General features: G+C 42.5%; 1 protein-coding gene across 1 annotated transcript in view; it reads left to right on the plus strand.

Moving 5' to 3' along the window:
• The window catches only part of LOC115097553 (BPI fold-containing family B member 4-like), a 52,216-nt gene extending 41,806 nt beyond the window's left edge, over positions 1 to 10,410 (plus strand). Inside the window, exons 12-14 of the mRNA XM_029613491.1 lie at positions 653 to 716; positions 1,415 to 1,491; positions 10,116 to 10,410. Coding sequence (XP_029469351.1) covers positions 653 to 716; positions 1,415 to 1,491; positions 10,116 to 10,139 — 165 coding nt within the window. The 3' untranslated portion in view covers positions 10,140 to 10,410. The remainder of the gene's footprint in view (positions 1 to 652; positions 717 to 1,414; positions 1,492 to 10,115) is intronic.
• The last annotated feature ends 2,587 nt before the right edge of the window (positions 10,411 to 12,997 follow it).

The following is a 12,997-nucleotide window of genomic DNA, read 5'->3' on the forward strand; positions in this document are numbered from 1 at the left end:
ACAAAAAGGTGGGGCTTCAGCCAGGAGATGATTTCAAAAATGCAAAAAACCCTCCCACTGCCTAATGATGGCAAAATATTAGAGGAAACTCTTTAGTTACAGGCAAAGCCAGGTCACACATATGATAAATCTGCAGCAATGTCAATGCAAATATTTTATACATTTGCCCTATGTGCATTGAATTTTGAATTCTCCCCTCACTTTGTAATTCATTTTTCTTCATGAAGGCCTTCCTTCTTTGGATATCTTGAGCAATCAAATGGGCGAACACTCAGAGACCATGAAACCTGCTGCATTTTTATCTTAATATAAAATTCAGCTGAAAAAAAGACACTATAAAAATTCAGCTGAAAAAAAGAATTCCGGTGAAAAACTTTTCAAAGAGTTTCTTTTTTTCAGCTGAATTTTTATATTGTGACTGTTTCTCCTTTTCAAGCTGTATTTTGGGTCATAATTATTTGCATTTTTATCTTATGCATGCAAAAGAAAAACAGCTGAGTTTGTTCTGGAAGGGAGGGCGGAGAAGAATTAATTCCTGCCATATAGAGGTTTACCCTTATGCATCGAGTGGATGATAATATACAGAAACAAACAGCGATACTTTGAAGCCATGGGAAAAGCAAGCTTATTGACCCATTTTTCTTTTGCTTAGATTGCGATGATTAATCCACTGGTTGATACTCTTGTCAACAAGGCCTTGATTCCATCAGTGAACGGTAAGATACATTCCTTAATATTAGTTAAAGATACATGCTTCTCATTGGTTTGATGCTATTAGCAGATTTCTGAGGAGTCCATTCATTAGAGGAGAGTGCAATTCTTTGAGACAGCTACAGTGAAAATATAGTCTGTTGCAGAAATAGCCATGTAAACTCATAAAAGGTGCCTGTGTAGAGCACAATCAAGGCAAATGGTGAGCAGTGCAATAAGCAGCAAGATAGCCACTGAGTTCCTCATTTGGAAAAGGTAATCAGAAAGGAGCATGTTACTTTCCAAAGTTATAGCCCAATGGAATCCAAAGAAAATTATAAGAATCCTATTACCGATACCGAGTAGTGTAGTTTCATTTATGGGCTTAAATAATTTTCATGCTTCTTTCTCATAGCATGGCTTCAGACCTTCAGAAATTATGATAATCCATGGCATATGGTGCATTTGACAGGGGTTGCTGTGGCACTCCATGGCCAGTACCACTCAAACCAATTTAGCATATCTGTGACAGTACCACAGATTGCCATAACCTTTTTAGCACCTGGCACTGCCTATTGATAACTACATATCTCCTCCATATGGTTTTACAGCCTATTAATTGGAAAGCAGTACATGCAATTCAGAAGCCTGTTTTGTGGTAAGTGAAGTGTAAAAAAATAGCAGTACAGATGGTAGCTCATTTTGTCCCTCTGCTGTATTCTAGCTCTGTTAGAAGCTGGAGTTCCTCTGCCAAAGCTGATGGACATAGACTTCAGAGACGGGGTCACTGACATCCTTGATGTAAGTGATTGGAGAGAGGGTGCCTCCCAACACCAACCTCCACATTTTGAAGAATTATTTATTTTATTCACTAGGAAGCATTTGGGGATCTGATTTTCAATAATGTTTCTTTCACCTATTGACTAATGAGCAAAATATTTTAAAAAGTTCACCATTTTCTCTTTTTTTCATTTGGGGTGGAAAGGCCACTGTTAATGCAAGTGATAATCATTTATGGAATTTTCTAACAGGTGAGATATGGAGTTGCTAATGATTCTATATGTGATTCCCAGCTGAGCAGAGATTAAAAAGGAAGCCTTTTCCTAGGTCAAAATTCCCAGTGCCATCTTTTGTCATCCAAAGTCATCCATGGAGTGAGCAGCTGTCAATCTGCCTCATGATGTGATGGCATCATTTTCCCATTATATCCAAATCATAACATCTTTTAGACCAGTGGTTTTCAACCTTTTTTTGGCCAGGACACACCTGACAGATGGTTCTCACATTCGTGACACACTGAACATGTGACTGTCAAGGGGCTAAATGTAAACATGCACTCTGCATCCACAGGAACCCCCTCAACCCCCAACAGTGGGTCAGAGCAGAACTAGGGCATTACCCATACAACTCACCATACAAAAAAAGATATTCTGGTTCCGATGACATCTCAGTAAAAGCAAAACAAACTCCCTTTACTACCAGGATTAATAGCCTTCCTTATGAAAAGACAGTAATTTACCACTAATGCATGTCCTGTTAAGAAAACACAACAAATTAGATTGATACAAATGCCTACTTGCTAGTAAAATACCTCACCTTGTTCACACAACCAGAACTGACCTTCACCGAGTACAGAAAGACCACAAATTATAAATATGGAGACAGAAACTGGAATGAAAAACCAAAAACGCCACTCTGCATGCAGTGCGAACCTGGAGAAATGGAAAGAGAAATATAGCACCTAACATAGTCCCAGGATCTGCAATAATGCACAGAAACTAATCCGAACAAAGTTACACCTGTATTATGGAACACACTCAACCAGTAACAACCCTGTCAATGAAAAGGCAACACTACTAATATTAAACCAGGCCCTACACACTAATACACCTCCTATTAGGAAAAAAGAACAAGCCAAGCTGCTATAGCTCCCCACACATAAATAATTGTACAACTATACTAATAAATGTTTCAAAACAGCAGATGAACAGAATAACATCCATCAATTAAAAACTCATAAAAATTATTAAAAATTGTCCAAATATCAATAAAATATTTCAAAACAGCAGACATAATACCCAATAATTAAAATGGCAGTCAGTCAAGAAAAATACACTTTAAAAACCACCTTAACTTACCTTCTCCAGCAACTTACTTCTTTCCCGTGCAGGCCAAAAGCACTCACCAGAAGCAGCAGTGGCTTCTAAAGCTCTGTCTTCATGATCCTCTTCTTAGGGCCCACAACCAGTCACACACACACACACACACACACACACACAATTAGAACCCACGACTAGTCTCGGTCTCTCTCTCACACACAATAGTTATCTTCCTGACCATTCTCTCTCTCTCTCTCACAGAAACACATCACCTCCCTGACAGTCTCTCTCTCTCTCAATTAAACACATGCTCTCTCTTATATACAAGCTCTCAATCATCCACAAATGTTCTCGCACCCATTCACACCCACACACACACTCTCTTACCCAGGCACCCATTCACACCCATACATACAAGCTTTCACCCAAGCACCCATTCACACCCACAAGCTCTCACCCAGGCATCCATTCACACTCACACACACAAGCTCTCACCCAGACATCCATTCACACTCACACACACAAGCTCTCACCCAGGCTCCCATTCACATGCACATACCCACACCCAGGCTCTCATTCATACCCACACGAGGCCTCCCATTCTCACATGCATGCACCAGGCATCACCAACAAACCTCTTCTTCCTTCGCTGAAGAGATGGGCTCCAGTTACACCCTGGCTTTTACTCCGGCAGCCTTCTTTTCACCGCTATGGGGATGGGCTCCTGAGGCGGCCTTGTTAGGTCGGGGTTAGGTTTCCTCTTTACCGCCACAGGGATGAGCTCCCATAGAGGCCTTGATTCTTCGGCGTTGGGCTTCTTTGCTGCAATGGGGATGAACTCCCATGGTGGTCTTGCTTGATCAAGGTCGGGCTTCCTCTTCGCTGCCACAGGGATGAGCTCCCATGACGGCCTTGCTTTGTCGGTGTCGTGCTTCTTGGCTGCCACGGGGATGCGCTCCTGAGGCAGCCTTGCTTCGTCAGGGTCGGGGTTCGGGCTTCAACACTGCCACTCCTCCCAGCTCCCCTCAAACCACCCCACCACTGGGCTATGTGATGCTCCTTTTTCCTGCCTCACCGGTCAATCAGAGGCTTCCTACCTTCTTCCTACTCCCACAGGCAGGTAGAAGGGAGGAGGCTTTCGAATGGCCTGCGCAGGGGCAGGAAGAATGGAAGAGGCTTCCCATTGGGCAGTGGGGTCAGGAAGAAAGGAGGCTTCCCATTGGCCAGCGGGGGCAGAAAAAGGGAGAAGGGAAGCATAGCTGGGGCAGTGGGACACCAGGAGCCATGACACACCTGCCGGCACTTGGCAACACACTGGTGTGTCGCGACACACCATTTAAGAATCACTGTTTTAGACAGTAGAACTTGAATCTGATTCTTCTGTATAATACCATATTCTATTGCTACCAAGCAAGGAGCCAGATAATGTTTACTATAAAGACTAGAATTATTGAGGTCCAAATTCAACCGGTCGGTTATACATAACCGGCTAACTAACCATCTAATTTTAGGACAGCCCTATGGCCCCAGAGTTAGCTGCAGAAGGTAACCAGCTAACTTTGAATATCAGAATTAGCTGATTAACTTATGTGGCTAACTCTGCTCCTCCTCAGAATGCCCCTTGCCCCCCCTCCCCCCCCCCCCCCCCCCCAGAATGCTCCCTTCTTGCCTGGCTGGAATTTAGCCGGATAAGGACTAAATAATATAGTCAGGTAAGCCATTTAGATGGATAACTATTACATTTTCCATCTAAATGGCTTTTGAATATGAACCTTGACATTATTTGTGATATGCTGACTCTACTGTACATTGCTTAGAGAGATTTATAAATGATTTTAAATAAATAAGTAAATAGATTGATTGTGATTTACTCTGAACTGTATCTTCAAACTATCAATCCTCATCAGCCTTCCTTCCACTATAAACATGTTCATTCTTCTCTCCCTCTCTTAGAGGGAAATTTGCATGTTCAGAATTCTAGGGGGCTTATTATTCCATGAGCTGAAGATACTCCTGTGACTGGATAATAATTTTCATACCAGCTCACCTTGAAGAGGCCTCATTTTGCTACTCAGAATATTCCTCTTGTACTGCTTTCTGCACCTGTGCAATGGTGCCAACATGTCCTAACCATTATGGAAAGTGGGAAACATGCTACAGCACTGACTTATTGGTTGCTGTGTTCTGATTTCACAGCACCCATGCACTGCTAATCAGTCAGCTAAACCAGTAACTTAATCTCCAATGAAGACAATTTGTCTTAATTCCAACAGTGTTTATTCCAACAAATAATCAAAACATGTAATTTACTGGTTGCAGCATTGAGAGGCAGGGAGAAAGAGAGATTGATCTCAGGTTCAGAGCACTGACTCTAAAGTTGAAACAGCTGTTGCAGGAATTGTACTGGAGATTTAAGTACACCTATTGTATGCACTTATTGCAAATATATCTAGGTAAAAAGAAAATGTGTTCCTAAGAAGTAGCAGAGATAAGAAATCACTTGTTTCTTTCTTCTTTGAAAAAGTTCCAGCAGGCATGAACCAGTATCTATCTAAGCCAATAGGAAGTGCCTAGAATCAGTGGAAGCTGGCAACATATAGAAACATAGAAATGACGGCAGAAGAAGACCAAACGGCCCATCTAGTCTGCCCAGCAAGCTACGCACTTTATCCATTTTTTCCCCTTTTTTTTCTCTCCCACCTGTTACTATTGGCTTCCAGTACCCTCCAGCCCTAATTTCCCTCCACCCCACCACCAATTTAGAGAGCAGCGCCGTATCTGCATCCAAGTGAACGTCCAGCTCAATTAGGGGTAGCAACCGCTGTAACAAGCAGGCCACACCCTTACCCCATACTCTTACCCACCCCTGTTTTTATTTTTTTGTTTGTTTTTTTTTTTTTTTGGCGATAGCAGCCCTCCATCCTTCCGCTCCGTGAAGGTGGAACACCAACTACTGGCCACTGGCATCCCGCTCCGTGAATGCCTCTGTGGCTACTGCCGCTCCATGCAGTGTTTGAATGCCTCTGTGGCTACTGCCGCTCCGTGCAGTGTTTTGCTGCCTCCACTTTATTCACGCCCTCTAGACAACAACAACAAGACTACAGGATTATAGGGGTTTGTAGTCCTTCTGTGACATCATACTAGCTTATAGGGATGTGAATCGTTTTTTGACGATTTAAAATATCGTCCGATATATTTTAAATCGTCAAAAATTGTTAGAGCCGCGATACAATAACAATTCCCCCGATTTATCGTCAAAAAATCGTAAATCGGGGGAAGGGGGAGGGGAAAGGGGAGGGCGGGAAAACCGGCACACTAAAACAACCCTAAAACCCACCCCGACCCTTTAAAATAAATCCCCCACCCTCCCGAACCCCCCCAAAATGCCTTAAATTACCTGGGGTCCAGAGGAAGGGTCCCGCTGTGATCTTCCACTCTCGGACCTCCGGTGCTTGTAGAAATGGCGCCGGCGCTACCTTTGGTTTTTCCGTACGGAAAAATGATTCGCGGCAGGAGATCGCTCCCGGACCCCCGCTGGACCCCCAGGGACTTTTGGCCAGCTTGGGGGGGCCTCCTGACCCCCACAAGACTTGCCAAAAGTCCAGCAGGGGTCCGGAATGACCTCCTGCAGTCGAATCGTGTTGTCTACGGCCGGCGCCATTTTGCGCAAAATGGCGGCGCAAAATGGCGCCGGCCGTAGACAACACGATTCGACTGCAGGAGGTCGTTCCGGAACCCTGCTGGACTTTTGGCAAGTCTTGTGGGGGTCAGGAGGCCCCCCCAAGCTGGCCAAAAGTCCCTGGGGGTCCAGCGGGGGTCTGGGAGCGATCTCCTGCCGCGAATCGTTTTTCCGTACGGAAAAACCAAAGGTAGCGCCGGCGCCATTTCTACAAACACCGGAGGTCCGAGAGTGGAAGATCACAGCGGGACCCTTCCTCTGGACCCCAGGTAATTTAAGGCATTTTGGGGGGGTTCGGGAGGGTGGGGGATTTATTTTAAAGTGTCGGGTGGGTTTTAGGGATGTTTTAGTGTGCCGGTTTTCGATTTTCACGATTTTCACGATATTTAAAAAACCCAAACGGCGACGATCCGATTCCCTCCCCCTCCCAGCCGAAATCGATCGTTAAGACGATCGATCACACGATTCACTTCTCTACTAGCTTACAAGCAGGAACAGAATAACTATATATATATATATATATGTATAAGAGAAACAACAAATCTGCTCACAGTTAATGTGATTCTCTTAGTAATCAGGCCCATTTCGAATCTTCCTTTCATTTCTAAAGTTCTTGAGAAGATAGTTCTTAAACAATTACAAAATTTCTTAAATGAATACTCCATTCATGATTCTCATCAATATGGTTTAAGAGCAGGCTATAATACCGAGATTCTTCTTTTATCCCTTTTTGATATTTTCAAATGGGGATTTGATTCTGGCACAGAATACTTCCTAGTGTTGATGGATTTTTCAGCAGCCTTTGACTCTATTGATCATGCGATTATTCTGTGCCGCCTTAGAGAAGTAGGAATTGGCAACTTCGTTTTGCAATGGTTCTCTTCTTTCCTTAAGGGACGTAATTTTAAAGTCACGTTACTGGGAGCATTATCTGCCCCTTTTGAATAAAAACTTGGTGTGGCACAGGGCTTCACTCTTTCAGCAGTGTTATTTAACATCTATATTGCCCAGATCAGTTTTATTTTTGCAGAACTTGATGCAGAATATTGAATGTTTGCCGATGACATTCAATTTTTTATTCATATTAAAGGGTTGGCCAAAATACCTTGTTGAAGGTTGCATATTGTCTCAAACAGCTTTGCCAATGGCTAAATAATTACACTGGGGTTTTAAACTTGTCAAAAACAGAAATTCTTTATCTAGCTAGATACCCTTTGGATGACATCCCAAGTACCTTGGATGTGGAAGGAATACAAATTAAGATTAACCCTTCACCCACAAATTAAAAAAGTAGTCCGAAATTCATACATTATCTTAATAATGCAGAGTTGAAAACAGTCATTCATTCTCTTGCGATGTCAGCACTGAACTATTGTAATTCGCTCTACTCAGGCCTACCATAAAACACCATGAGAGCTCTATAATATATTCAGAACTCAGCGATGAGAATAATTGAGCGAATTCCAATCTTCCATCACATCACACCCTATCTGAGTAATCACTGGTTACCTATTTTCTCGAGAATAAAATTCAAGATACTGTCACTAGTGTTTAAAGGAATCAAAGGTCTTGCCCCTCATAATGTAAATGCAGCTCTGAAACTATATTGCCCGGTGCGAACCCTGCGCTCAGCTTCTCAAAATGCTTCTAGACATTCATAAGAACATAAGAACATGCCATACTGAGTCAGACCAAGGGTCCATCAAATCCAGCATCCTGTTTCCAACAGTGGCCAATCCAGGCCATAAGAAGCTGGCAAGTACCCAAAAACTAAGTCTATTCCATGTTACTGTTGCTAGTAATAGCAGTGGCTGTCACCTTAATTAATAGCAGATAATGGACTTCTCCTCCAAGAACTTATCCAATCCTTTTTTAAACACAGCTATACTAACTGCATTAACCACATCCTCTGGCAACAAATTCCAGAGTTTAATTGTGCGTTGAGTGAAAAAAAACTTTCTCCGATTAGTTTTAAATGTGCCACATGCTAACTTCATGGAGTGCCCCCTAGTCTTTCTGTTATCTGAAAGAGTAAATAACCGATTGACATCTACCCGTTCTAGACCTCTCATGATTTTAAACACCTCTATCATATCCCCCCTCAGCTGTCTCTTCTCCAAGCTGAAAAGTTCTAACCTCTTTAGTCTTTCCTCATAGGGGAGCTGTTCCATTCTCCTTATCATTTTGGTCGACCTTCTCTGTACCTTCTTCATCGCAACTATATCTTTTTTGAGATGCGGCGACCAGAATTGTATACAGTATTCAAGGTGCGGTCTCACCATGGAGCGATACAGAGGCATTATGACATTTTCTGTTATATTCACCATTCCCTTTCTAATAATTCCCAACATTCTGTTTGCTTTTTTGACTGCCGCAGCACACTGAACCGACAATTTCAATGATTTATCCACTATGACACCCAGATCTCTTTCTTGGGTGGTAGCACCTAATATGGAACCTAACATTGTGTAACTATAGCATGGGTTATTTTTCCCTATATGCATCACCTTGCACTTATCCACATTAAATTTCATCTGCCATTTTAATGCCCAATTTTCCAGTCTCACAAGGTCTTCCTGCAATTTATCACAATCTGCTTGTGATTTAACTACTCTGAACAATTTTGTATCATCTGCAAATTTGATTACCTCACTCGTCGTATTTCTTTCCAGATCATTTAAGCAAGTTCACTTGGATGAGTCAAGAGAAAAGTCTATTTTACAGGAATACTGGAATACTCTTCTGCTACAAGTAAAGAGTGAAGTAGTGATAACTTTTAGGAAAATGGTGAAGGCATTCCTATTTGAGCAGGTTTTCAGCTCATACATTTAATGGCTAGTTCTCAGCAGGTCACAGTTTTCTCAGCATCAAAGAAGAGCCAGTTGAACTGTTTTACTATGTTTTTATGTATATATTTTGTTTATTTGACTGATTTTTTTGACTTACAGTGTTTGTTTTATTAATTTATGAATGTACTTTGTAAATTGCTTAGAAACGTTGATAAGTGATACATAAATTTATAAATAAATAAATAAATAAATAGAACTGATGTCCCTAGGACAGCAGAGAAGCCTTTTAAAGGCTCAGGAGGGGACTTATTTTGGTCTAATATTTTTTGTGTCCAATTTGAACTTACCTGACTGGACATGAGAACATATGAAGTGCCATGCTGGGTCAGACCAAAGTCTATCAAATGCAGCATCCTGTCTCCAAAGGCCCATTGCAAAAAGTAGATCTAATTTCTTGTTGCTCACTCCCAACAAGAAATTCTGGGTTTCCCAGAGTCAGCTATTTAATAACTGTTAATGGACTTTTCCTCCAGGAACTTGTCCAAACCCATTTTAAATCCTGCTATGCCCACATCCTTTGGCAACAAATTCCAAGGTGTAACTATGCGCTGAGTGAAAAAAATACTTCCTCCAATTTATTTTAAATCTACCACCTGTTAGTTTCAAGGAATGTCTGCTAGTCCTAGAATTATTTAAATGCTCCATATTTTCCACCCCACTCATGATTTTATAAACCTCTGTAAGCCATCTTGAATTTTAAGCATCAAGATTCCTCTGTAAATAAGTAGCACAAAAACAGAGTTCTTTAGAAATACTTTTTTTTCTGTGGGAAGATTAATTTGTTTCTTGTTCTCTTAGGACCTTCTTGTGGTGACTGTATAAAACTTCTGACCTGGATGCAAGAAATATGTCTTACTTTCTGCTACTACTCCCCTGTTGAAAACAGAGAGAATGAAGGAGGACCAAACATAACATTACATGTCAGCACAGTCACGCCAGCTCTTTCTCCGCATGAAAAGAAGTTCTATATCTGTATTTCTAATGGTTTGATTCAGAAATATTTAAATAGAAATACTCTGTGTTTGCCTCATTTTATGCTTGTATACATTTATGTTACCCACTCAGAGCTGTGGATGGAGCGGGATATACATTTTTTAAATGTATAAACATCATAACCTTAACTGAACCTATAAAATTTATCAGGATGACCTTCAGAGATATTTAGTTCACCATTCAGTTGCATTATGGATAGAAGCATGTTCATGTGTCATTTTTCAATAAAATACATTGTTCTCTTTATTTTTCCTTGCGAAACTGTACCTTTCCATCTAAGAATCATATGCAACAGCTTGAATGATTTTATTTAGGGTATTTGAATAATAAAAGATCTGTACAATAGGGATGTGAATCGTTTTTCAACGATTAAAATTATCGTCCGATAATGTTTATATCATCTTAAATCGTTATAGAACACGATACAATAGAAATTCTAACGATTTATCGTTAAAAATCGTTAAATCGTGTTAGTGCGCACTAACTCGAGTTAGTGCGCACTAACTCCCCGTTAGTGCGCACTAACTCGATTTAGTGCGCACTAACTGAAAATGATACAAATAAACACTTTCCAGGTCACTGAAGGTCAGTTAGGAATGAATATGTGTTCCTATTGGCTGGCTGCCCTCTTATCTATTGATGTTACCACTGAGGTGATGGTTGGGGGGATGGGAAATGGAACTGGAAACTAACGAACACCAACAGAAAATGAAACAAAGTGTTCACACTTCCCAGGTCAGTAAAGGTCACTTAGGAATGAATATGTATGTATGTATTCCTATTGGCTGGCTGTGCTCTTATCTATTGATGTTACCAATATGGTTGGGGGGATGTGAAATGGAAACAGTTGGAAGCTTGACAAAAAAAGTAATGTAATGATCAGCACTCACCTGACTAGAACTTGTTTGTTTATTATTTTTGTTAGCAGGCACCTGAAATGCTAGTGCATGTTGAATTTGCCAATCACTGTGCATTTTAGAAAGGTGGTCCTGGCTGGAACTGTACACAGTTCAAATATATGTAATTGATTGTTGGTAAGTGTATTTTTTAAGTAGCCACACTGGCACCAGTACGTTTACTTTTCCTCCTACTTAACTCACTAGCTCAGCTTTGTAAGAAGGGCTTCTCTGCTTGTGTGTTGTTTTTGTTTGGTGTGAGGAGAGCAGAAACATCAGATCTTTATTCAATCTACTACAGTCATCTCTTACAGTGCCCTATCCCTATTAATACCAGGAGTGTTGTGATCTTCCTGCACACAGTGCCCTAACCCTGATACCAGTCTGAGACAGCTCCCTCCCTGCATTACTAGTGAGAGGCTGGCTTCACAGACAGGGGGGAGCTGCCTGACCCTCACTCCTGACTTCCCCCATGTCCCAGCTAGTGAATGGTGTGTGGGTGAGGGGGGGGGGGGAGGATGGTGAAGTCTGAGACAGCTCCCTCCCTGCATTACTAGTGAGAGGCTGGCTTCACAGACAGGGGGGAGCTGCCTGACCCTCACTCCTGACTTCCCCCATGTCCCAGCTAGTGAATGGTGTGTGGGTGAGGGGGGGGGGGGAGGATGGTGAAGTCTGAGACAGCTCCCTCCCTGCATTACTAGTGAGAGGCTGGCTTCGCAGACAGGGGGGGAGCTGCCTGACCCTCACTCCTGACTTCCCCCATGTCCCAGCTAGTGAATGGTGTGTGGGTGAGGGGGGGGGGGAGGATGGTGAAGTCTGAGACAGCTCCCTCCCTGCATTACTAGTGAGAGGCTGGCTTCACAGACAGGGGGGAGCTGCCTGACCCTCACTCCTGACTTCCCCCATGTCCCAGCTAGTGAATGGTGTGTGGGTAAGGGGGGGGGGGGGGAGGATGGTGAAGTCTGAGACAGCTCCCTCCCTGCATTACTAGTGAGAGGCTGGCTTCACAGACAGGGGGGAGCTGCCTGACCCTCACTCCTCCGGGGTATTGTGATCTTCCTGCACACAGTGCCCTATCCCTGATACCAGGGGTGTTGTGATCTTCCTGCATGCAGTGCCCTATCCCTATTAATACCAGGAGTGTTGTGATCTTCCTGCATGCAGTGCCCTATCCCTATTAATACCAGGAGTGTTGTGATCTTCCTGCATGCAGTGCCCTATCCCTGATACCGGGATGTGTGCAAGAAGATCACAACACCCCCGGTATCAGGAATAGGGCACTGTGTGCAGGAAGATCACAACACCCCCAGTATCAGGAATAGGGCACTGTGTGCAGGAAGATCACAACACCCCTGGTATTAGGGATAGGGCACTGTGTGCAGGAAGATCACAACACTCCTGGTATTAATAGGGATAGGGCACTGTGTGCAGGAAGATCACAATACCCCTGGTATCAGGGTTAGGGCACAAGTTCTAGTCACATTGACTGATCACATTACTTGTTTTGTCAAGCTACCAACTGTTTCCATTTCCCATCCCCCATATACTGTCAGTAGGAAACTTGGTAACATGAATAAATAAGAGGGCAGCCAATAGGAATACATATTCATTCCTAAACTGACCTTAACTGACCTGAAAAGTGTCAAATTGTATCATTTTCAGTTAGTGCGCACTAACTCGAGTTAGTGCGCACGAATCGGAAAAAACGATTTTTAACGATTTTTTAACTAAAAAATCGTGCCTAAGACGATTTTCTTGCCCTGCCACACGATTTCTATCGTTAAGACGATA

The sequence above is a fragment of the Rhinatrema bivittatum genome, chromosome 8, assembly GCF_901001135.1.
Source record: "Rhinatrema bivittatum chromosome 8, aRhiBiv1.1, whole genome shotgun sequence".
Lineage (NCBI taxonomy): Eukaryota > Metazoa > Chordata > Amphibia > Gymnophiona > Rhinatrematidae > Rhinatrema > Rhinatrema bivittatum.